General features: G+C 40.6%; 1 protein-coding gene across 1 annotated transcript in view; it reads right to left on the bottom strand.

The window, feature by feature from the left end:
- The window catches only part of tnfrsf21 (tumor necrosis factor receptor superfamily, member 21), a 45,204-nt gene extending 33,107 nt beyond the window's left edge, over window positions 1–12,097 (bottom strand). Inside the window, exon 1 of the mRNA XM_063001232.1 lies at window positions 11,948–12,097. Within this exon, the coding sequence (XP_062857302.1) occupies window positions 11,948–11,971 (24 nt within the window). The 5' untranslated portion in view covers window positions 11,972–12,097. The remainder of the gene's footprint in view (window positions 1–11,947) is intronic.
- Window positions 12,098–25,695: the final 13,598 nt, after the last annotated feature.

Below are 25,695 nucleotides of genomic sequence, written 5' to 3'. Positions count from 1 at the left end.
AATTAAACATTTATAGGATTATTCAGGTGCCAAACCCATTCATAAAAGTCTGTGGCTACCCTTATCCAGCAGTTACGTCAGTTCATTCCTTAATATTGTTTGAACATAAAGCTCTTTAAGTTGGTGCCTACGTTCTTCATCTAAGTGGAGCTTTGGCAAGAAAATGCTTTTGGCAGAAATGTGACAGGAGGAGTGATGAACTTTGCATAATGGTGCATCACTTTCTAACCACAAAATTTATGATGATCCTGTGGGCAGTTAGAAAAGTTTCCTAGCTGCATAGACAGCATCTGGACCTGGGATAAGGCTTTCAGAGGAATACCATAATAGCCCCAGATGCAGGATACTATATAGGGAATGTCAGTGATTTTAAGCAAGATCTTTTTTCTAATAACTGGGCTACTAAAAGGGCTATGACATTTTATTACATTTGCAGCAGGCACTTTTTATATTTTTTCTTTACGTATTTTCTCCCCTTTTTCTCCCTTTTTAGCGCGTCCAATTGCCCCATTGCATCATGCTTCCTCTCCACCAATGCCGATCCCTGCTCTGATTGAGGAGAACGAAGCTAACCCACACCCTCTCCACGCGTGTGCAGCATGCCGTATGCATCTTATCACCTACACTTTGACGAGTGCAGTGTAGCTCAGCGTTGTGTACGGAGACACACACCCTGAGAGCACTCTTTTCTCATCTCTGTGCAGGCGCCATCAATCAGCCAGCAGAGGTCATAATTGCACCAGTCATGAGAGAGAGACCCCATCCGGCTTAGTCCCGCCCATATTGTTGTTCATGTGGCCGCTCAGCCTTAGCCGGCAGGCAGAGCTGAGATTCGATACGATGTATTCGAGATCACAGCTCTGGTTTCAGCGTGTGTTTTTACACCTGAGCGGCCCATGCAGCAGGCGCTTTTAACCAAAGTGACTTACAGTTATCACTGAATACAATTTGAGCAATTGAGTGCTAAGGGCCTCGCTCAATAGCCCAACAGTGGCTTAAACTGGCAACTTTCTGATTACTTGTTCAGTACCCAGAGATGACTCGTGACTCGCAAAAATTGACTTGTGGACAACAAAAGTCAGCAACATTAGTTACATGGAACAATTATATAAATATATGATCCGACATAATTCTGATCGTGTCATTTTCTGCTCTCTAATAACGCTCCGGCCGTCTTAACGGATTCTATTCCTAATGGGACACACGGTCATAAATTTAATAGCATCTGGAAAAACATAAGCTAAGGTAAGTAGTGGTTATGGATTTTTTGCTGTGTTTTGGAATTTGGCCACCGTGCAGTAATTTGCAATAAAAATAAAATGTCAGTTTAAGCTTTTAACTGGTACCTAGGAAAGTAAAGGCACTAAGTAAAATGGCAAAATACAGTCACTAATCTGTTGTTGTTTGTGTGGCAGAGAGTCCGAGACGCACGTAAGTCGCACACAGAGACTTCAGACTCGACTCGGACTCGTTTCAAATGACTTGGACTCGACTCACGACTCACAAAAAAATGACTCGTAAACAACAAGAGTCCCTAGCGTCAGCATGTGTTAACATTAGTTACATGTGACAATTATATTTGAAATTCACGTCATTTGAACATTTTCATTACCTTTGGATTTGAATCTCACTTAAAATGGTGGAATACCCTACGTAGTGCACTTCACAGGAACAACTGGGGTGAATGGAACGCTCCTACAGAATTGGCGCCAATGGTTGAAAGACCGCTTTCTGAACCAATCAGACCTTCTGATTATAATTGTTAGTAAGAAATTCTGTCACACAGATGATCGTCAATGAAACGCTTGATTGGCTTTCTAACGAGTTCGTGTTTTAATTCACAACCTGGAAAAGTTTGGAAGTTTTTAATTATAAGCACATTTACAAAATAACAAATTATATTTCTAATGGGACACACGGTTATAAATTTAATAGCATCTGGAAGAACATAAGCTAAGGTAAGCAGTGGTTATGGATATTTTGCTGTGTTTTGGATTTTGGCCGCCGTGCAGTAATTTGCAATGAAAGCAAAACGTCAGTTTTAACTGGTACCTTCTTGTTACAGAAATTACATTCATTTGGACAATGACTAGGAAAGTAAAGACACTAAGTAAATACAGTCGCTAATCTGTTGTTGTTTTTATATGAATTTACATATTATTTGTTTATTTCTACACTACATTTCCAACATATGTTTTGTGTATATTATATTGACTCGTGACTTGACTCGGACTCTAGCCTAATGACTCATGACTTGACTCGGACTCTAGCCTAATGACTCGTGACTTGACTCGGACTCTAGCCTAATGACTCGTGACTTGACTCGGACTCGTATTTTATGACTTGTGAACATCTCTGCCAGTACATTTAACCACTAAGCTTTCACTGGCTGTTATTGTCAAATATTTACATTTCCAGGCATGTTTGGGATTAGTTTTACATAATGAGGTGGGTAGTTTTACTAGTTTATCTGTGTAATTTTTTATTTATGTATTTTTTCCACCAATTTAGTCTTTTCCAATTACCCATACGATACAGATACGGTAAAGATTAAATGAGCATTCCTAAATGCTTTGTTGTCATACCCAACACCTCAGCACACACACTAACTTACTGTATTAAGAATGACTCATAACTTCCTCTAGCTGATTCATGGGTGAGGCTGACCAAAAGATCAATGCCGTGTATGTGTTTTGTTCCTAGTACATTATTGTTTTGCTGCAGCACTGCATGACAAGTCACTTAGGAATTACTGCAACTCAGCAGTTTCCCTTCCTCTGCTGTGCGAATATTACAAATATAGATTAAATCTATTAAATATAGCTTTAAATATCACTATTAATGTTCTGACCCATTCGTCTAGCCATCACAATTTGGCCCTTGTTAAACTCACTCAAATCCTTACGCTTGTCCATTTTTTCCTGCTTCTAACACATCAACTTCGAGGATAAAATGTTCACTTGCTGCCTAATATATCCCACCCATTAACAGGTGCCGTGATGAAGAGATAATCAGTGTTATGTACTTCACCTGTCAGTGGTCATAATGTTATGCCTGGTAGGTGTATACAAGCATAAACACTTTCACATTATATGGATTTGATGTAGGTATTGTTTTAAAAAAACACTGGTTTATTATATAGGTCCAATGGTACATTTATATAAACGATTCCACATTGCAGATTAATTGGGCTCATGTCAATGTTTGAAAATAGATATTTTAGTACAGTACTGTGCAAAAGTTTTTAATGACCATCCATATTTATTTTTGGTATCTTTATTAAGAGACAAACTGAAAATATATGATACATACACAATACACAATGTCCACAAAAAGACAATTTTCAGAACGAAATAGCTTCAACAGACAAACACCAATATTAAGTGTGACCTTCCAAGCACATCTTGAACTCTTTTGTGGAAACTGTCCTGTAGTTTTCTAAAGTAATATTCTGCGATATTAAACTAGGCTTCATTCAGAACTTCCCAGAGTTCTTCTTTAGATTTAGGCTGTCTTTTATTTATTTCTTTGTCCTGGAGATCCCATACAATCACAAACTGCCTCTATAATACTCAGGTCTGGACTCTATCTAGGCCAGTCAATGACGGACAGTGTTTTATCAGCGTTTTTCTCTCCAACTATGATTTCACTGCATTGGCAGTGTGCTTGGGATCATTATTATGCTGAAAAATAAAAACATTCCCAGTCAAGTGCTTTTTAACAGGAATGGCATGATGAATTAAAACCTGTTTGTACTTTTCTGCATTCATGATTCCATCAATTCACACAATACTGCCAACACCAGGATTCATTCTTCCATCTCTCTACAACTCTTTTTCTAATACACTGTCGACGACTGGATCCTAAAATTTAAATTCATCACTCTATAATACTCTTTTCCACTAATCTTCCAATCTTTGTAAGCTTTGGCATATCTTAGCCTTTGCACCCTGTTCCCATTCAGTAAAAGTGGTTTCTTGGCTGCTACCCTTCCAAAAAGACAATTCTTGATCAAGCTTCTTTGGACTTCGCATACAGATGAAGCTGCCAGATGCTTGACCTAGTTTGATTCTTCAAATGTCTTTATAACAGCTCGAATACCACCATTTGCATATAGCTGATGCAAAATTATGATTTTATGTCTGTCAAATTCTATGATCTTTGGCATTTTGAATGGTATGATGTGACTGAAAGTTGGTCTTATACATATCGGCAAGCTTCCAATTAAATAAACTCTGCATATGTATCTAACGCTCAAAACTTTTTCACACCAGTCATTTTGAAATAGTAGGACATAGTAAGTACCAAATCTAAAAAGAGGTCACCCTTGCCACACTAGCCAATAGAAGCTGTTTTTCTGCTTTTGTTAATTTTTTAATACTGCATAAACATTTGTGGTTGTATTATAATACAGAGACTGAGAAAAAAAATTACATATGCTCATTCTACCATTGCTAAAACAACAAAACTAATAATGGTGGCCTAAGATGTTTGCACAGTGCTGTAGGTTTAACAGTTGGAGTGTCACCATAACAGCAAGCATCATCACAATGATACTAAATCCACAATTACATTTTTGCATTTTTGCACCGACATAAATTAATCAAGAACCTCAGTTTGATACTTTTTGGTAAGCATAAAAAATATAAAAAATTAACAGAATAAAGTTATAGTTATATATAATATACATATATTACAGATTGTGCTACATTCATTTTTCCCTCCAAATTTCCCCCCCAATTTTTGCCCTAATCTAGTCGTATGCAATAACGCATCACCCCTACCGATACAACCCTCCACTGCTGACTGAGGAACTTCGCAACTGACACACGCCTCCTCCAACACGTGTGCAGTACCGACTGCATCTTTTCACCTGCACGAGGTGAGTTCATATGTGGATCAGCCTTGTGCATGGAGAGCCACACCCTGATCAGCATTATTCCCCAACTCCATTATTCCCCCAACACCATCAATCAGCCAGGAGAGATTGTAATTGCACCAGTTATGAGGAACCCTGGTCCGGCTTACCCACCCTGTGAACAACAGCCAATCGTTGTTCATGTAGTTGCCCAGCCCTGCCGGATGGCATTTATTGTTTTTTTGTTTTACCGCTGCGCCACCTGAGCGGCATGCTACATTCTAAAACTTCACATCTGAACATAGTGGGAAATTTAGCAAAGGTAGGTTACTGTTCTTCAGTAAAATTTATCATTAAATTTCTTTCATTATCTCATTGTCTACTCGATTTACATTCATGTCATAATTGTATTGTAAAGAGGGCGATTTATGGGATACAGAATGTGGAAAATAAAAGCAAACCGAATCCTGAATTAAAACCATTAAAATGGAACCATAGAAACTAATTTTAAAAAATAGCCTGGGTGAAAAAAGTTTCCTGGGTAAAATATGTTTATTCTTTTCATATTATTAAAATTATGAGCAAAACCCCAATATTTAAATGCTGACAAGTAGCCTTGATATAAGCAAGATTATACAGGAAATACAAGGAAATAACAGATTTGGTAAATGAAACACAATCTTGCTTTTAAATTCCTGGTTTTCCTAGGCTCCACCAAGTTTATTGTTTACTTATAGCAGGAAGTCTCAAATTGTACATTCAGACTAATTTGCTTTGTTTACTTTACTGGATTGTTTTTTTACTTTACTGGATTGTTTTTTTACTTTACTGGATTGCCTCTTATCCACCCTAAGTTAATTAATTTAAATAGGAAAAAAAGCACTGCAATAAAACTCGTTTAACTCATTTTGTTAAAATGATAAATATTGTTACCTCAATTTATCACACTTTTATTCTACCGCATTGTGGCTAAGCTGTTGTTGCTTCTAGACACTTCAGTTTTACAACAACAGCATTTCCAGTTGACCAGGGCAGATGTACTTTGGCAGACATTTCACAGACAGGCTTTAGGCAAAGGTATCCTATGATGGTGCCCATTTAATGTCACTGGACTCTTTAGCATGACTCTGCTGCCAGTGTTTGTCAACAGAGATTGCACGGCTATGTGCTACATTATACAGTGCCTTTAAGTATTTACCTCTTTTCTTACTTTTATTTTTACATAGTTGTTCTGTTTCAGATTATCAAAGATAATCCATAGTGCCAAAATTCCTTACTGCAAGTTGTCGCAAACGTTTCAAGGGTGGCACAACCATTGATTAGGTTAAGAGAGGCAAATACTTTTTCACATGGGTGATATGGGTTTTGGATAAATGTTTCATCAATGGAATGGTTTCATGTACCATTTCATGCTGCCTCTTCCCTTAATATTAAAATTCTATAACATTTAAATGTCACAAATGAGCCAAATTACAAGAAATCCATTAAGGCACAAATACACAGTTGGGGGGGCACACAGTGTATAATATCATCACGGAACACACTGGGCTAGTTGTCCTAACACAAGCAATGTACATATTTGTTTTATGTGTGTAGTCCAATTTTAATTGTTACTGGTAAATAGTAGATTAATTATAAATCAATTAATATTTTATGGTCATCCTATACCAGCTCAAATTAACTAATCAAAATAACTTTACAATAGAACTATAGTACTTATTAAGTTCCTATTAACTAAAAGCTGTAATAAGATTATTAGTCATGATAACTTCAATGTGCTGATTGGGTGTAAACGACTAAACTCACAACACGTGAATGCTAACCAAGTAAGCAGGACTATTGTCTTATGAGCAAAATCACATTATATAAGACATGATACAGTTTCTGAAACCTGACTGAATCTCAGAAACCTTATGATGGAATGACATCTTCACCAGTGTTTTACTGTTGTTATAAAATCTGCAACACGTTTCAAGCATTCTTTAATAAATGACCAGACACAAAAATTGCTCCACAGCTTCCGGGCAAAAACAAATTAATACAACTAAACCTAAAGCTAACTAATACATGAAAACCAAAATATTAAAAACAATTAAACGTTTTTGGGCCGGCACTTGGGTGGTGCGGTGGTCTATTACACTATCCCATCTCCAATGAGACCTAAGTTTGCATCTTAGCACTGCTCTTGGCATGCAAACAAAAGTAAACCCAAAAGTAGAACATTTGATTCACTGAAAGCTGAAGCAAATCTAAACTGTACTTTTTAAATAAGTACTGTGTCCATTTTTATGTTGAACATTGGTGCTTTATGTTATAAATACATAGCATAAATAACATTATTGTACTGTACCAATTTTGTGGGACCACATTTGTTTTGTTCGTTTGTTTATGGGACATCAACTGTGTCTGACACTTCAGTCTTTAAAAACTGATACATAAATAAGCATGCATGACTTCGATTTTGAAAACACATACACTATATATATATATATATGTATATATATATATATACAGGGGTTGGACAAAATAACTGAAACACCTGGTTTTAGACCACAATAATTTATTAGTATGGTGTAGGGCCTCCTTTTGCGGCCAATACAGCGTCAATTCGTCTTGGAAATGACATATACAAGTCCTGCACAGTGGTCAGAGGGATTTTAAGCCATTCTTCTTGCAGGATAGTGGCCAGGTCACTACGTGATGCTGGTGGAGGAAAACGTTTCCTGACTCGCTTCTCCAAAACACCCCAAAGTGGCTCAATAATATTTAGATCTGGTGACTGTGCAGGCCATGGGAGATGTTCAACTTCACTTTCATGTTCATCAAACCAATCTTTCACCAGTCTTGCTGTGTGTATTGGTGCATTGTCATCCTGATACACGGCACCGCCATTGGATGCACATGGTCCTCCAGAATGGTTCGGTAGTCCTTGGCAGTGACGCGCCCATCTAGCGCAAGTATTGGGCCAAGGGAATGCCATGATATGGCAGCCCAAACCATCACTGATCCACCCCCATGCTTCACTCTGGGCACCGTAACTCTCCCGGATGTGGGGAAAACAGTAAAGGTGGACTCATCAGAGAACAATACATGTTTCACATTGTCCACAGCCCAAGATTTGCGCTCCTTGCACCATTGAAACCGACGTTTGGCATTGGCACGAGTGACCAAAGGTTTGGCTATAGCAGCCCGGCCGTGTATATTGACCCTGTGGAGCTCCCGACGGACAGTTCTGGTGGAAACAGGAGAGTTGAGGTGCACATTTAATTCTGCCGTGATTTGGGCAGCCGTGGTTTTATGTTTTTCGGATACAATCCGGGTTAGCACCCGAACATCCCTTTCAGACAGCTTCCTCTTGCGTCCACAGTTAATCCTGTTGGATGTGGTTTGTCCTTCTTGGTGGTATGCTGACATTACCCTGGTTACCGTGGCACTTGATACATCACAAAGACTTGCTGTCTTGGTCACAGATGCGCCAGCAAGACGTGCACCAACAATTTGTCCTCTTTTGAACTCTGGTATGTCACCCATAATGTTGTGTGCATTGCAATATTTTGAGCAAAACTGTGCTCTTACCCTGCTAATTGAACCTTCACACTCTGCTCTTACTGGTGCAATGTGCAATTAATGAAGATTGGCCACCAGACTGGTCCAATTTAGCCATGAAACCTCCCACACTAAAATGACAGGTGTTTCAGTTATTTTGTCCAACCCCTGTATATATATATATATATATATATATATATATATATATATATATATATATATAGTGAGCAAACATTAAAACATTTTTTTGGTGTTTTCTTTATATTTTGTAAAATTCTATATTACAATGTCCCCAGAGTGTTGTGAAAATGAACAAATCTATTACTATTTGTTGTTGTATAATTACTTCTGCCAGTAGCTGTCACTGTGTATCGGACAGAGGGGACAGTGAGTGAGAGAGAAGAAGGAAATCAACTGAGTAACTATTCTTTCTTTTGTGCTATTACACCTACAAAATACAACACTATTGAAATAAAGAAGGAAATAATAGAGAAATATGAGTTATTGTTGTTACTGGTAGATACATTTTATTAAAAAAGAAGGAAATGTACTATGGTGTATGGTACAGCACACGTACTGTACATGCAATGTGTGTGTTTTATGTACAGAACTACTGTTTATTCTTGTTTATTATTGTTTATTACAATAATATAATTTAAGATTTAAGGGGAAATATACTTGTATTTATAAAAAAAGACCATTTAAGACATTAGAAAGGTTAGGTAAGGGGGTGGTTTGGGAGGTCTGGCACATTTTGACTTAAGAACAACCCTTCGGAACCAATTAAATCCATAAGTCAAGGGTCTACTGTATGTATGTATATATGACGTTAAAATCCTAATAAATCAAACAAACAATCACCCATCATTCCTTATTTTTCTTTGTTATATACAGTGTATCACAAAAGTGAGTACACCCCTCACATTTCTGCAGATATTTAAGTATATCTTTTCATGGGACAACACTGACAAAATGACACTTTGACACAATGAAAAGTAGTCTGTGTGCAGCTTATATAACAGTGTAAATTTATTCTTCCCTCAAAATAACTCAATATACAGCCATTAATGTCTAAACCACCGGCAACAAAAGTGAGTACACCTCTAAGAGACTACACCCCTAAATGTCCAAATTGAGCACTGCTTGTCATTTTCCCTCCAAAATGTCATGTGATTTGTTAGTGTTACTAGGTCTCAGGTGTGCATAGGGAGCAGGTGTGTTCAATTTAGTAGTACAGCTGTCACACTCTCTCATACTGGTCACTGAAAGTTCCAACATGGCACCTCATGGCAAAGAACTCTCTGAGGATCTTAAAAGACGAATTGTTGCGCTACATGAAGATGGCCAAGGCTACAAGAAGATTGCCAACACCCTGAAACTGAGCTGCAGCACAGTGGCCAAGATCATCCAGCGTTTTAAAAGAGCAGGGTCCACTCAGAACAGACCTCGCGTTGGTCGTCCAAAGAAGCTGAGTGCACGTGCTCAGCATCACATCCAACTGCTGTCTTTGAAAGATAGGCGCAGGAGTGCTGTCAGCATTGCTGCAGAGATTGAAAAGGTGGGGGGTCAGCCTGTCAGTGCTCAGACCATACGCCGCACACTACATCAAATTGGTCTGCATGGCTGTCACCCCAGAAGGAAGCCTCTTCTGAAGTCTCTACACAAGAAAGCCCGCAAACAGTTTGCTGAAGACATGTCAACAAAGGACATGGATTACTGGAACCATGTCCTATGGTCTGATGAGACCAAGATTAATTTGTTTGGTTCAGATGGTCTCAAGCATGTGTGGCGGCAATCAGGTGAGGAGTACAAAGATAAGTGTGTCATGCCTACAGTCAAGCATGGTGGTGGGAATGCCATGGTCTGGGGCTGCATGAGTGCAGCAGGTGTTGGGGAGTTACATTTCATTGAGGGACACATGAACTCCAATATGTACTGTGAAATACTGAAGCAGAGCATGATCCCCTCCCTCCGGAAACTGGGTCGCAGGGCAGTGTTCCAGCATGATAATGACCCCAAACACACCTCTAAGACGACCACTGCTTTATTGAAGAGGCTGAGGGTAAAGGTGATGGACTGGCCAAGCATGTCTCCAGACCTAAACCCAATAGAACATCTTTGGGGCATCCTCAAGCGGAAAGTGGAGGAGCACAAAGTCTCGAATATCCGCCAGCTCCGTGATGTCGTCATGGAGGAGTGGAAAAGCATTCCAGTGGCAACCTGTGAAGCTCTGGTAAACTCCATGCCCAGGAGAGTTAAGGCAGTTCTGGAAAATAATGGTGGCCACACAAAATATTGACACTTCAGGAACTTTCACTAAGGGGTGTACTCACTTTTGTTGCCGGTGGTTTAGACATTAATGGCTGTATATTGAGTTATTTTGAGGGAAGAATACATTTACACTGTTATATAAGCTGCACACAGACTACTTTTCATTGTGTCAAAGTGTCATTTTGTCAGTGTTGTCCCATGAAAAGATATACTTAAATATCTGCAGAAATGTGAGGGGTGTACTCACTTTTGTGATACACTGTAGCTACTGGAATACCATTTACAACCTGAGAAATTTAAATTAAAAAAATGTAAAAAGGCCGCTCAGGTGGCGCAGCGGTAAAAAGACACGCTGCAACCAGAGCTGGATTCTGAGTACATCGTATCGAATCCAGCTCTGCCTTACCGGTTTGAGGCCGAGTGGCTGTATGAGCAAAGATTGGCCGGTTGCTCAGTTGGGGAAGGGGGGGGGGGGGTCAAAGAACTAGATGTGGGTCTATCTCTGTCAGAATGCGATTACAACCTCTGCCAGCTGATTTGAGGTGCCTGCACAGAGATGAGGAAGAGTGCCCTTGGGGTGTGTCTCTCCGCATGCAACACCAGGTGGCACAACACTGGCAAAAATGCTTCCGGCTGCTGCCCATGTTTCGGAGGGGATATGGGTTAGCTTCGATCTCCTCGGTCAGGGCAGGGTTCGGAATAGACAGAGAGGAATCACGATGCAAACTGAACATTTGGATGCGCTAAAGGGGGAAAAAAATTACATTAGAGGCAGTGGCTGAGGTACTGGACTAGTAATCAGAAGGTTGCCGGTTCAAGTCCCACGACTGCCAAGTTGCTACTGTTGGGCCCCTGAGCAAGGCCCTTAATTCTCAATTGTTCAAATCGTGTTCAGTCATAACTGTAAGTCGCTTTGGATAAAAGCATCTGCTAAAAGCCTCAAATGTAAATAAAATGCAAATACAAATGATTATACTGTGCTGATGGGGAGTAAACAACTCAACTAGGTCAGTGTGAACGCTAACAAAGGCTGCAGTGCTTATAGGAGCAGACAAAAACAACTTATGAGTAAACATCATAAAAACATACACTACAGATTTTTCTAGATGAAGTTTTAAAGATCTAAATATATTATTTGAAAATAAAATGTTGTTGTTCTAACACCTGTACAGATTTAAAGCAGCGGTCCCTTTAAATCGGTCCAAAGAAAACATTTCAGAGCACACATGGACCATATGATGTAGAAATAACATGAAAGCTCTCGTTACTTACCGTTAACGACCAACAGATCGACATTTTCCCCGAACACAAATTGGGCACTGAACCCAATGACTGTTCTCAAAATATGGACCGGTCCAGACAGCGGTTAGTCTTTGTAATCGGGGAGGAACGCGTGTGTATCAGGAGTATCTGATCCGCATTCTGCAGTCTGTCCTGACAGTACACTTCCTCACTAGTGCCGGACACTCCGTTCAGCACCTTCTTATAGATCGTGACATGAAACAGAAGCAGCTTCAGGTTCAGGTTAGATCTAACACGCTTTTGCTTCTGTGCTCCTGCTGTAATTCCCATCGCGATGATGGATTAGACTGGAATCTTCTTGGCTCGGGCTTTGAGCTGTGTTTGTGCCGCAAAGCGGGTGGGCGCTGGCGACACACGTCACCAACGAAACTCAGCAACTGCTGTTGGAACACTGCGGCTCGGTTACAAATTGCTCTACAGAGGAATATATAGTGCACTAGCTAGAGATATAAACGCGTCACTTTGTAGGGTAGGTGTAAAGGGAGTGTGGTGTTGTTTAACGTTGAGCTTGTATCCGAGGCTCTTGTCATTGGAGGAAGCACGTTTGGGAAGGATGATGCTATGAGCGGATAGTTTTGAGGAGAGTGAGGCTGTATTAGGGTTCTGAAGATTTTAATGTAAATGGACATTTTGGGGAATTTTGCAGAAAACACCAACGACTCATAGTTAGGGGAAAAAGCTGGCAATGTTGGCAGCACCCAGCCACTTCTGCTACACCATTATGTGACATGGGTCTTAATAGAAAGCATTATGTAAAGTCATGGATGGATGGATGATAGATAGATAGGTAGGTATGTAGGTAGGTAGCAGTGGCGGCTGCTGGTCTTCCAAAGAGGGGAAGCTCATTGTCGGCTTACATCATAAAATTTGTCAATTTATTTATATATAAATGTATAAATTCTCCCCTTTGTTAGTTTTCAAGAAAATGGCATGAAATGGGTTGCAGTTTGTCTTCCGACTTCACTCGCAAAATCCGCGATGGTAGTGAAGCTCCCAGCGACAGCTGTCAATCAAAACGGGATTCAGCCTTTCGACTGATCCTCCAATCATCTTGCAGAAGCTCAGCGTCCAGACCGGCCCACAGCCCCATTAACCCCCAGAGACGCTCAGCGTCCGGGGGCAGGACAAAATCGTGGCATTTATCCAATGACCGCCCATGCAGCCCCATAGAAGCAAAGAGACGCTCAGCGTCTGCGGGTAAATGCATTGACGCTCCGGGAATGTATGAGTTAAGTTAACAAAATCGAGTCGATTTGTGATAAGTAGCTGATTCTGAACGAACTCGTCTTCAAGATGAACGTGTTCTAACGCATTTGTAGTCAATGAAATGTTAACACAACTGTACATATTTGACCATTTAATTTTTGACATTTTAGGGGAAGCTGAGCTTCCCTTGCAGTCTTAGAGAAATCGCCACTGGTAGGTAGGTAGGTAGGTGGGTAGGTAGGTAGGTAGGTAGGTAGGTAGATGATTGATTGATTGATTGATTGATTGATTGATTGATTTGATAGATAGATAGATAGATAGATAGATAGATAGATAGATAGATAGATAGATAGATAGATAGATAGATAGATAGATAGATAGATAAACTTTATTAATTGCATAGGGAAAGTCAGTTATTACAGCAGCTTCAGGTACATTAAAGCAAAAAGTATTAAAGTACAAATAATTAAAGTACACAAGTACTGTTGTACACACTATGTAATTGAATAAATAGAATAAAAAATGTAGTATGTCATTTAAAAAACTTAAGAAGTATCCTAGCATTAAATATTTTAGTTGAGATATGTAATATGTGATATACTAAGCTGTTGTAGTGTTAAATAATAACAGATATGTAGTATAGTCTTTATAAACAGAGTGCTAGAACAGGTTTCATGAGTCTGCCCTGATAGTAGTTTAGTGTTAGGATGATGTCCCGAGCTAGTGAAGCATTATACATTATACGTGATCGCTGCTGGTATGAACGATCTCCTGTACCGTTCTTTGTTACAGCGGAGTTGGATGAGTCTGTTGCTGAAAGTGCTCCGCTGTCTGACTAACAGGTCATGAAGGGGGTGTGATGGGTTGTCAAATATGGTTGTGAGTTTATTCAGTGACTTTTTTCCAACCACCAACTCGAAACTGTCAAGTTTACATAGTCCTTCACTCTTTATAATGCTTACCTCTATTTAACTAGAACAAATGAAAAAGCATAAACTACTGTTACAAACTCTACATGTTATTATAACTTTTTACCTTATCACCTTTTATTCAAAGTTTAACTACAAAATGCTACCCTTTATAAGCAGTATGATGACTGAAAAGCAAAAGAAGGTCCTTTAGACCTTCTAGATCCAGGCTTGTGGACAGTCCTCTTTCGCTCATCCTATAGCTTTTCTATGGGATTCCATTGGAAGGACTGATATGGTTATGGCAAACCCTTAATTATGTATTCAGTGAACCATTTTTGTGTTGACTTTGAAACCTTGAGCCCTGCAAACCAGCTCCCTGGCTAAGACAATAGAGCTTTGACTGGTTGAGCTGGTTATTGATAGAGTCCATGATACCACATATCCCAACATCTTATCTATGGTACTTTTCTGTGTGGCTTTATTTGTGTCTTTACCAAACCCACCTTTCATCTGACTATAGAAAACAGTTTTACTGCAAGTTGTAGTAATGTCTGGCAAACTGTAGGTGATCGAGTTTATTGGTCCTTGGTTATGTAGATGGCATCACAGACATTGTGATAGCCAGGTGATGTGCAGTGCCTGTTTTCCTTCTGACACAGAGTGCTTGCTGGCCAGCCCAAACAGTTCCATTTTCACCTAATCAGACCAGATTCATGTAGAACTCATGAGTCCTTTACATGCTTGTGACTAGTGACGTCCTTCTTTCGACTCAAATCTTGAACAAGGGTTTATAAGGGTGTATGGGGTGTCCAGACAGAGGTAGCAACTTTGGCGGAGGGGCTTGCCTTGTCCTTTTCAGGGTCCTCATCTGGCACTCAGCTCTTACCTGTACCTACAAGTAACTGCTAGCATGCAGCAGTGGGTACACCCTGGAACACCGCCTCGGCAGGCGGGCCAAACCAGGTGAGGGTAGCCGTCGGGTCTAAAACCCATGGCGGGTCAGGGGTTTGCCTACCCATGCATGTGAAGACTGGATCTGGCAGACTGCGCGGAGGAAACCACCAGATTGGTTCAACGGGCAGAAAGGCAGATTCGGCAACGCGTTGTGGAGCGCGATCAGGCGATTAGGCCACAGTGAGGCACGGAAAACACTGCTGGCCATCCACGGCATCCTTCTCTACCCCAAGCCATCTTGGCATTGTCTTGCCCTTGGACAAGGGAGATGAGGACGAGAGAGTGATGCTGACGATGCCCAGATCTCCCTCACTATAATCCAAGTCTAGCGCAAGTCATGGCTTCATGAAGCCATGGTCATCATCGACCACGATGGACGAACACCACGACCACCACCAATTTTTGTCAAGTGGTCTACATAACTTTCTAAATCCACTATATAAATTTGTAATGGATTTAGAACATATGTAGACCCCTTGGACTTTCATACAGTTTATTGTGTTGTGTATTATAAGTCTGGATTTTGACTCGTCTACTCGAGGAAATTTAGGGCTTGCCACTCATTGCTTGCCACTCATTCAGCATTGTTTTGGCAGTATGCTTCTGCTTGTGTTGATAAAGCAATTGTTGCTCCAGTCTGAGTTTGGAATTTGCTCTGGAGAAGATTTTCTTTAAGGATGTTTCTATATATGGCTACCTTCATCCAGTCATCTATTCTTACCAGTTTTTCTGTCCCTGCCACTGAGCAGCACCACTACAGCATGATGGTGCCACTACAATGTTTTATCATAGGAATGGGGTTAGCCAAGTGATGTGCAGTGCCTGCAACACACTCCAAAAAAGATGGGAGGTGTCTTTACTCGTGTTCCATCACCTTTCCTATTAATGAGACTTTTTAATGATTTGGTAACTATTTTGGTGATTTGGTGGCATCAAGGTTGAAGAAACCAGCAAACTAAATAAGCTGGTGAGAAAAGCAGCTCTGTGGTGAGTCTGGAGGTAGTTCATGAGAGGAGACTAAAGGACAAAATCAGAGCAATTCTGGACAATCCCTCTCAAAGAGGAACTATGGCAGTTGGGCAGTTCATTTAGTCATAGGCTCATTCCCTCAAAGAGCAAGACGGAGCACTTCAGGCATTCTTTTGTTCTTAGTGCCATCAGACTGCATAACAATAGCAAAATATACAGGCTGTCCTCACACTGACCAACAGCCCAAACAACCCCTCCACAATATCCCCAAGATCTTCTCCCCCACCTTTTTCCTTCACCTTGTCTTTGCATTTGTGCATTTGACTTTACATTATGTACTACAGACATATACTTGAGACTTCAAAGATGATGTCCTGGCTCACCACTTTGTGCCAAACTTTATAAAATAATTGTCAATCAGTTCAAAAAAGAACATTTCTTAGCCCAAATGTTGCAAATAATTGAGGTCTTTCACCATCTACATCAGGGGTGTCAAACTCATTTTCACCGAGGGCCACATCAGCATTATGGTGGCCCTCAAAGGGCTGATTGTAACGTATCCTGCTGTGATTGCAGTCACATTGCTGTTTTTCTTGGAGGCTGAATTCTGCATTTATATTGTTCTACTTTACCACAGACACAGCCTCATAACACAAGAGACGCACCGGTTTCTCTTCCTGAAGCACAAACTTGTTTTCATTTTCATTAAATTTCCTCCTTATGCTTAATTTTCTTACTTATCTTCTTGTACATTTTAGGATCATGTGTAAATATGTGTAACATCATCTACTGGCAGGCTGTGTCACTTTGCAGGTCACAAAATCAGCATGCATTTTGAAAGATGCAGTTTATTTAGGATTTTACAGGGTGTTTTTAAGACAATCATTCTGCCCTCACTAATAGTTTATCCCCCTTTCTCAGCTAGACAGACAGACAGACAGACAGACAGCTCCCTTCAGAATACAGTCGGTTTATTTGCTCCCCAGCTGTGTGCATCAAAATGAAGTAAAAATACAAACAATAAAAACAATAAAGAACTTAATACAGTACAAGCACACAGCTGTAGTCAAGTGTTACATCTGGTACAATATGAGATTTAACCAAACGTAAAATAACGAGTTAAAATTGTGTGTAAAGATACTAATTGCTATAGTAACGTAACAACAGTATTTAATTACGGTAAATTTGTAACTAAAACGCTGTGATATACTCACTAAACATTTACTAACAACTGAGAATATAAACGCCACTACTTACAGACAATGCTTGGGTATTATATTGCAATATAATTATTTGTATTTATTTATTATTGTTTACATTACTGACTTACACTACCCCGCGTTCTTTTGCCGTAAAAGTCACATGGCTTCATAGCGAAGGTTAAAGTTAGTTGCCATGACTACGATGTCACGTTGTCTCTTAAAGGCGCAGGAGCGCATTAAATTATAAGCGCGTCTCTGTAACGACTCGAACCATCACAACAATCATACAGTCGTTTAAGCTCTCGCGGGCCGGATCAAATGACGCGGCGGGCCGGATCTGGCCTTGAGTTTGACACCCCTGATCTACATAATATTGTGAATAAATTCATGCTAATTTAGACAGCATTGCATGAAAATTTGTCGTGCTTCTGTAATAGATATAGTCACATGAGTTTGTGAGTAGTTCAGAAAACCATTGTCACTTAAGAGAGTCTGCTGCTGCATTAGGAAATGCAACCCAAAAAGACAAAGCCATACAGTAATCTTATGCAGAAACACAGCTGAGTTAAATAATAGTGTATATTCAATGAAGTCAAAAATATAAGCTTTAATAACAGCATATTGCCCATAGTATTCTGACCTACTTAAACCTCACCTCCATTTACTGTTTGTGAGTAATTTGGCGTATTATTTCTAGTTTCCTTATGTCCTGTCCATATTGCTTTCTTGTGCCCAGGGTTATCAGATGGCACGATCCTGATCAGGACACAGGATTTACACCCAAATAGATGTCTACTGTAGATTTAAGGCACTCGGTCAGCCTTATTCAGCCAGGCAGATGACACGGATCACCGGCAGATGTGGTTGGCACCATCTGGTGGGCATGTGAACTAGGTATCTAAAGAGATTTAACTAAAGAAAAGCCTTCACCTTGAGTGCTGCCTAACGCCACAGAAAATACGTTGACTAATGACTTCGATGAGGATAAGAGAAAAGATTAGTGGTGCTACCATGTGTTACTGCTCTAAATTTGTCTCAAAACACCCCCCTCCCCCCAAGAATAATGATGTAAAAAATATCAATAAACATATTCCACTTAGTACTGTATATCAGTGGGTATCACTGTTGCTGCACAGCAAGAAGGTCCAGGGTTCAATTTCCAGGTGGAGCAGTCAGGGTCCTTTCTTGTGAAGTTCTCCCCGTGTCTGTGTGGGTTTCCTCCGGGAGCTCCTGTTTCCTCCCACAGTCCAAAGACATGCAAGTGAGGTGAATTAGAGATATAAAGACTTGAACTAATGAATCTTGTGTAACCAGTAACTATCGTTTCCTGTCATGAATGTAACCAAAGTGTAAAACATGACGTTAAAAACCTAACAAATGAATCAAATTTAGCTGGAGTAAAGGTTACCTGGAAAGTTAGTTAGCCACACATTCCCGCATCGACCAACAACAGTCACAGGTGTATTTAACTAATATTATTGTCTTTCTGTAATATTTGTTAGAAAACCCATCTGAAGTCTCATTAAAGTGTCAGTCATTATATTTATGTCATTATATATATATATATATATATATATATATATATATACACCGATCAGGCATAACATTATGACCACCTCCTTGTTTCTACACTCATTGTCCATCAGCTCCACTTACCATATAGAAGCACTTCTACAATTACTGACTGTAGTCCATCTGTTTCTCTGCATGCTTTGTTAGCACCCTTTCATGCTGTTCTTCAATGGTCAGGACCCCCACATGACCACTACAGAGCAGGTATTATTTAGGTGGTGGATCATTCTCAGCACTGCAGTTACACTGACATAATGGTGGTGTGTTAGTGTGTGTTGTGCTGGTATGAGTGGATAAGACACAGCAGCGCTGCTGGAGTTTTTAAACACCTCACTCTCACTGCTGGACTGAGAATAGTCCACCAACCAAAAACATCCAGCCAACAGCGCACCGTGGGCAGCGTCCTGTGACCACTGATGAAGGTCTACAAAATGACGAACTCAAACAGCAGCAATAGATGAGCGATCGTCTCTGACTTTACATCTACAAGGTGAACCAACTAGGTAGGAGTGTCTAATAGAGTGGACAGTGAGTGGACACGGTATTTAAAAACTTCAGCAGCGCTGCTGTGTCTGATCCACTCATACCAGCACAACACACACTAACACACCACCACCATGTCAGTGTCACTGCAGTGCTGAGAAAGATCCACCACCTAAGTAATACCTGCTCTGTAGTGGTCCTGACCATTGAAGAACATGGTGAAAGCAGACTAAAAAAGTATGTAGAGAAACAGATGGACTACAGTCAGTAATTGTAGAAATGCAAAGTGCTTCTATATGGTAAGTGGAGCTGATAAAATTCTGTATATTTATTTGGCCATCTAGACAAAACATGAAATATTTCAGGTTCATCCTGTCTGCAATTAAATAAAAGTCAAAGTAAATGTAAGAAACTCTGTGTTTTTTATTATTTGCATTTTTCATGCTGTCCCAACTTCTTCTGATTTGGGGTTGTATTTATTAGGATTTTAACATCATGTTTTACACTTTGGTTAGATTCATATAGTTACTCATTACACAAGATACATCAGTTCACAAGTTGGAGGAAACCCACACAGACACGGGGAGAACATGCAAACTCCACACAGAAGCCTTCTTGCTGTGAGGCAACGGTGCTACCCACTGAGCCACCGTACCGCCCCATTCGGTAATTGAAGATTCTAATTGTTGCAGTTTTGCCAGTGGTATTTTTGTCTGTGTTTGAATAAAACATTTGGGACAGCTTTCAATGAGTCTTTTACATCGCTATGGAGAAATGTTGGCCCACTTTTTTGCAGAATGGTTTCTTTACAAGGTAGATGAGGACGAGAGAGTGATGCTGACGACTCCCAAATCTCCCTCACTGTAATCCAAGTCTAGCGCAAGTCATGTCTTCATGAAGCCATGGTCATCATCGACCACGATGGACGAACACCACCACCACCACCAATTGAGTTTATTGGTCCTTGGTCTTAAAGGTGGCATCTAATTTTATGTCAAGTGGTCTACATAACCTTCTAAATCCACTATATAAATTTGTAATGGATTTAGAACATATGTAGACCTCTTGGACTTTTATACATTTTATTATGTTGTGTATTTGAAGCCTGGATTTTGACTCGTCTACTAAAGGAAATTTAGGGCTTTACATTGTTGTGTAGGAATTTTGGTCCATTCTATTGCAAAATAGTTTTAACATGAACTGCCCATTACCGTAGAACTGACCTTATCTGAGGCAAGTAAGGTCTGCAGTTTGCTGGATGTTTGTCTGGGTTCTTTTGTGACCCCCCTGGCTGAGTCGTTGATACCTTCTTGGAGAATACCTTTCCTTTTGTGACATCCTGGCTGAGTCGTTGATACCTTCTTGAAGAATACCTTTCCTTTTGTGACACCCTGGCTGAGTCGTTGATACCTTCTTGGAGAATACCTTTCCTTTTGTGACATCCTGGCTGAGTCGTTGATACCTTCTTGAAGAATACCTTTCCTTTTGTGACACCCTGGCTGAGTCGTTGTTACCTTCTTGGAGAATACCTTTCTTTTTGTGACATCCTGGCTGAGTCGTTGATACCTTCTTGAAGAACACCTTGGTAAATTTTGGTAGGCTGGCCACTCCTAGGAAGGATTACTATTGTTCTAAGTTTTTCCATTTGTGGATAATGGTTTCACAATGGTTTGCTGAAGTCACAGGACCTTAGAAATAGCTTTGGAAAATGGTAGATTTCAATGACTTTGTTTAACATGTGTATTTGAATAGTGATATCTTCTAGCCTGTTTCACATTGCCAGAATACATCACTATTTAAGTGATGTTTAGATTAAACAGGTCTAACAGTATAACCATGTCTGGGTGTAGCTAGTGAAATACTGTCATCTGTGAGATAGAATTTGGTTAACTGGCTGATTTAGTAGTTAAGGGGGCAATTACTTTTTCACATAGGGTCAGGTAGGGCTGTTACATTTCTGGATCTACTCACAAGCTATTAGTGTACATGTTCATAAATACAAATAGAAGGAGCCTTTGTAGGCCAGTTCACCACTCGGATTTTATACTCTCTTCACAGACAGTGACCTGGAAAACAATCATAGCTTAGTACCTTAGTTTCATGGATCCACCCAAACTACTAACTGTGCCTCCTGCTGCTCTGACAGAGGACTTAAAGACTAAAATCTCTCTAACCTAGATGACCTAGGATGACTTGGCAGGATGGCAGCATGGGCCAGACGGACACCTGCACTAGGTGAAAGGATTGGTTTGGAGGTGGTGGTGGTGGTGGAGGGTACAACTGGGTCATTCCGCTCTCCCAGTGCGTTCCTCTCTTGAGGCCCTAAACACGTAAACACTGAGCAAATTCCCAGAAAACAATAGAACACTGACCATCCAAAGTCAGCAGAGAACCAGAGTGGACAAAGAGGGCAGTTGTAGCCTAGTGGTTAAGGTACTGATTCAGTAATCAGAAGGTTGCCGGTTCAAGCCCCACCACTGCCAGGTTACCACTGTTGGGCCCTTGAGCAAGAAGCTCAAAAGAAGCTACAATATAAATAGAAAACATGCCACCTGGAGGGTGTCAACATTTATGAATCACATGTGATATTCATTGAGAAAATGACATAGTCATACTGTGACTCCGTGCCCCCTCTGCTGGCCAAATTAGGTAACACAGCAGAGCTCAGATCATTCCGTAGCCACCCCATTTCACTACTGACAGTAGCGTAACTACAGGGGGGCAGGTGCACTGGGGCCCATGGCAGGGGGGCCCCCTCCACGACATGAACTCAACCACCCACCTCACTGCCCCCCCATTGGCTGCACGTATTATGCATGTATTATGGCAAGCCAAATAGGAAATATATAGCAAACACTGATATATATGGAATATAAATAGTTGTTAAAACAAGCGGCACGGTGGCTTTGTGAAGTTCTCCCCGTGTCTGTGTGGGTTTTCTCCGGTGGCTCCGGTTTCCTCCCACAGTCCAAAAAGACATGCAAGTGAGGTGAATTGGAGATACAAAATTGTCCATGACTGTGTTTGACATTAAACTTGTGAACTGAAGAACCTTGTGTAACGAGTAACTACCGTTTCTGTCATGAATGTAACCAAAGTGTGTAAAGCATGATGTTAAAATCCTAATAAAGTAAAGTATGTAAATGAACAATACGAAACGAAGTGCTCAGAATGATTCCACTGAAACAGCTAAATTAAGCAAAGCAAACACAGAGCACTTAGGACTTTGATGCATACTAGTTATGCTAAATCCAGCATAAAAGCAGTATTTAGTTCTACACCATTAATAGTTCCAGCTACTTTGGTGTTTTCCGCACCCACAATGCATTTACAGTATTTCAATTCAAGCATGTTTTAAACCAAACTGCAAAAAATGGAGGTTACAATGAGCAGCAGATGGCAGCAATGTGCATTTATTTATTTATTACCTTACCTTATTACCTTACCTTAGTGGTTAAGGTACTGTTCCAGTAATCAGAAGGTTGCCGGTTCAATCCTCACCCCTGCCAGGTTGCTACTGTTGGACCCTTGAGCAGGGCCTTAACCGCTTAATTGCTTAGATTGTATACTGTCAAAACTGTAAGTGGCTTTGGATAAGTGTCTGCTGAATGTCAAAAATGTAAAATGTATTCATTTACCACCTGCACTACAACACCACTGACTGTGGAAGGCTGCAGGCTAGCACTTGTCTCTACAGATCATGGCAGCAATGTTTATTATTTATTTATTTATTCCTTCATTTATTCACTCATTTCCTTTTTCTCCACATTTTTAGTCATTTTCAATTTTCAATTTTGCATCTTTTGCCACTTGCATAACAACACCATTGACCAAGGAGAGCCACAGCCTAGTACTTATCCGCCCGGACACATGTAAACCATCTGAACATTTCTTCAAACCAGCCAGCGATGGATTTATTTGGGGAACTTTAACAAATATGAAGAGGCCACAGCCTAGTACTTATCCGCCCGGACACATGTAATCCATCTGAACATTTCTTCAAACCAGCCAGCGATGGATTTATTTGGGGAACTTTAACAAATATGAAGAGGCCACAGCCTAGTACTTATCCGCCCGGACACATGTAATCCATCTGAACATTTCTTTAAACCAGCCAGTGATGGATTTCTATGGGGAACTTTAACAAATAGGGAGGGCCACAGCCTAGTACTTATCCCCTCGGACACATGTAAACCATCTCAACATTTCTTTAATCCAGCCAGCGATGGATTTATATAGGGAACTTTAACAAATATGGAGGGCCACAGCCTAGTACTTATCCCCTCAGACACATGTAAACCATCTGAACATTTCTTTAATCCAGCCAGCGATGGATTTATATATGGAACTTTAACACATCTGGAGGATCATGATATTATTAACGTATTTATCAATAGTCGGGTCTCCCCTCCCACAGACACGTCCATGTTATTTTGAGTGTCCAGTCAGGCCTGTTGCACTACTAATGGTGGGCTAGTGCTTTAGACTGTTGTGTTACCAAAGCTCCTCGCGTTATTTTTAAAATTACACTAATAAAACATGTGCAAGCTAAACACTGAATAACATATAAAAAAATGGGTCATGCATGAGTCCTGAAAACACTCAACCCTGTACAATTCCATTTTAGGGCATCAAACACTTATCCTACTGGCATGTTTTTGGGATGTGGGAAAAAGCTTAAGTGTTTCATAAAACCTTCACAGATTCATGGTGAACCTTTACAAATCACATCTGGATATCAAACCTGGGTCCTTGGAAATGTGCACCACAAAAATCACTGTGTTCAAGGTAATTGAAGGTAAAATACTTCTTGGTGTAAGTAAGTGAATGTGTGAGGCTGTTTTGCCCTCCACTGAAGTGGAGCTCTGTCCAGGATGTGTCCTGCCTTGCATCCAACAAGACCCTGACCAGGAAACAGCGGTTAATGAAAATGAATTATAATGATATGTAAATAAAGTCTATTGAATGACTTACTCCCCTGCTAGTGACCTGATGCAAATCATACTCCGACTGCATCATCCTGGCCACAGGTGTATAAAACCAAGCACCTAGGCATGCAGACTGCTTCTACAAACATTAGTGAAAGAATGGGTCACGCTCAGGAGCTCAGTGAATTCCAGAGTGGTACCGTGACAGGATGCCACCTGTGCAACAAGTCCAGTCATAAAATTTCCTCCCTACTAAATATTACACAGTCAACTGTCAGTGGTATTATAACAAAGTCGAAACATTTGGGAAGGACAGCAACTTAGCCATGTAAAAATGACAGAGCGGGGTCAGCGGATGTTGAGGCGCATAGTGCGCAGAGATCACCAAACTTCATGTGGTGTTCAGATTAGCTCAAGAACAGTGCATAGAGCTTCATGGAATGGGTTTCCATGGCCGAGCAGCTGCATCCAAGCCTTACATCACCAAGCGCAATGCAAAGCGTCGGATGCAGTGGTGTAAAGCACGCCGCCACTGGACTCTAGAGCAGTAGAGACGTGTTCCCTGGAGTGACGAATCACGCTTCTCCGTCTGGCAATCCGATGGTTTGGCGGTTGCCAGGAGAACGGTACTTGTCTGACTGCATTGTGTGAAGTTTGCAAGTGTAAAGTTTGGTGGAGGGGGATTATGGTGTGGGGTTGTTTTTCAGGAGTTGGGCTCGGCTCCTTAGTTCCAGTGAAAGGAACTCTTAATGCTTCAGCCCCTTCCTTTTCCAACATGACTGCGCACCAGTGCACAAAGCAAGGTCCATAAAGACACGGATGAGCGAGTTTGGTGTGGAAGAACTTGACTGGCCTGAACAGAGTCCTGACCTCAACCCGATGGAACATCTTTGGGATGAATTAGAGCGGAGACTGTGAGCCAGGCCTTCTCGTCCAACATCAGTGTCTGACCTCACAAATGCGCTTCTGAAAGAATGGTCAAAAATTCCCATAAACACACTCCTAAACCTTGTGGAAAGCCTTCACAGAAGAGTTGAAGCTGTTATAGCTGCAAACAGTGGGCCGACATATTAAATAATATTATGGCTGATCAGTGTATGTACAGTGGGGGAAATAAGTATTTGATCCCCTGCTGATTTTGTAAGTTTACCCCCTTACAAAGACTTGAACAGTCTATAATTTTTATGGAAGGTTTATTTTAACAAAGAGAGAGAGAATATCAACAAAAAATCCAGAAAAAAAACATTAAATAAAAGTTATAAATTAATTTGTATTTAATTAAGGGAAATAAGTATTTGATCCCCTACCAACCAGCAAGAATTCTGACCCCCACAGACCGGTTATGTGCACATGAGGCACACAAATTAGTCCTGTCCCTGTATAAAAGACTCCTGTCACAGAATCAGTTTCTTCCGTTCAAATCTCTCGACCACCATGGGCAAGACCAAAGAGCTATCAAAGGACGTCAGGGACAAGATTGTAGACCTGCACAA

The sequence above is a fragment of the Trichomycterus rosablanca genome, chromosome 9, assembly GCF_030014385.1.
Source record: "Trichomycterus rosablanca isolate fTriRos1 chromosome 9, fTriRos1.hap1, whole genome shotgun sequence".
In the NCBI taxonomy this organism is placed as follows: Eukaryota; Metazoa; Chordata; class Actinopteri; order Siluriformes; family Trichomycteridae; genus Trichomycterus; species Trichomycterus rosablanca.
The sequence above is the reverse complement of the archived record's forward strand: the minus strand, read 5'-3'. Positions and strand labels throughout refer to the sequence as shown.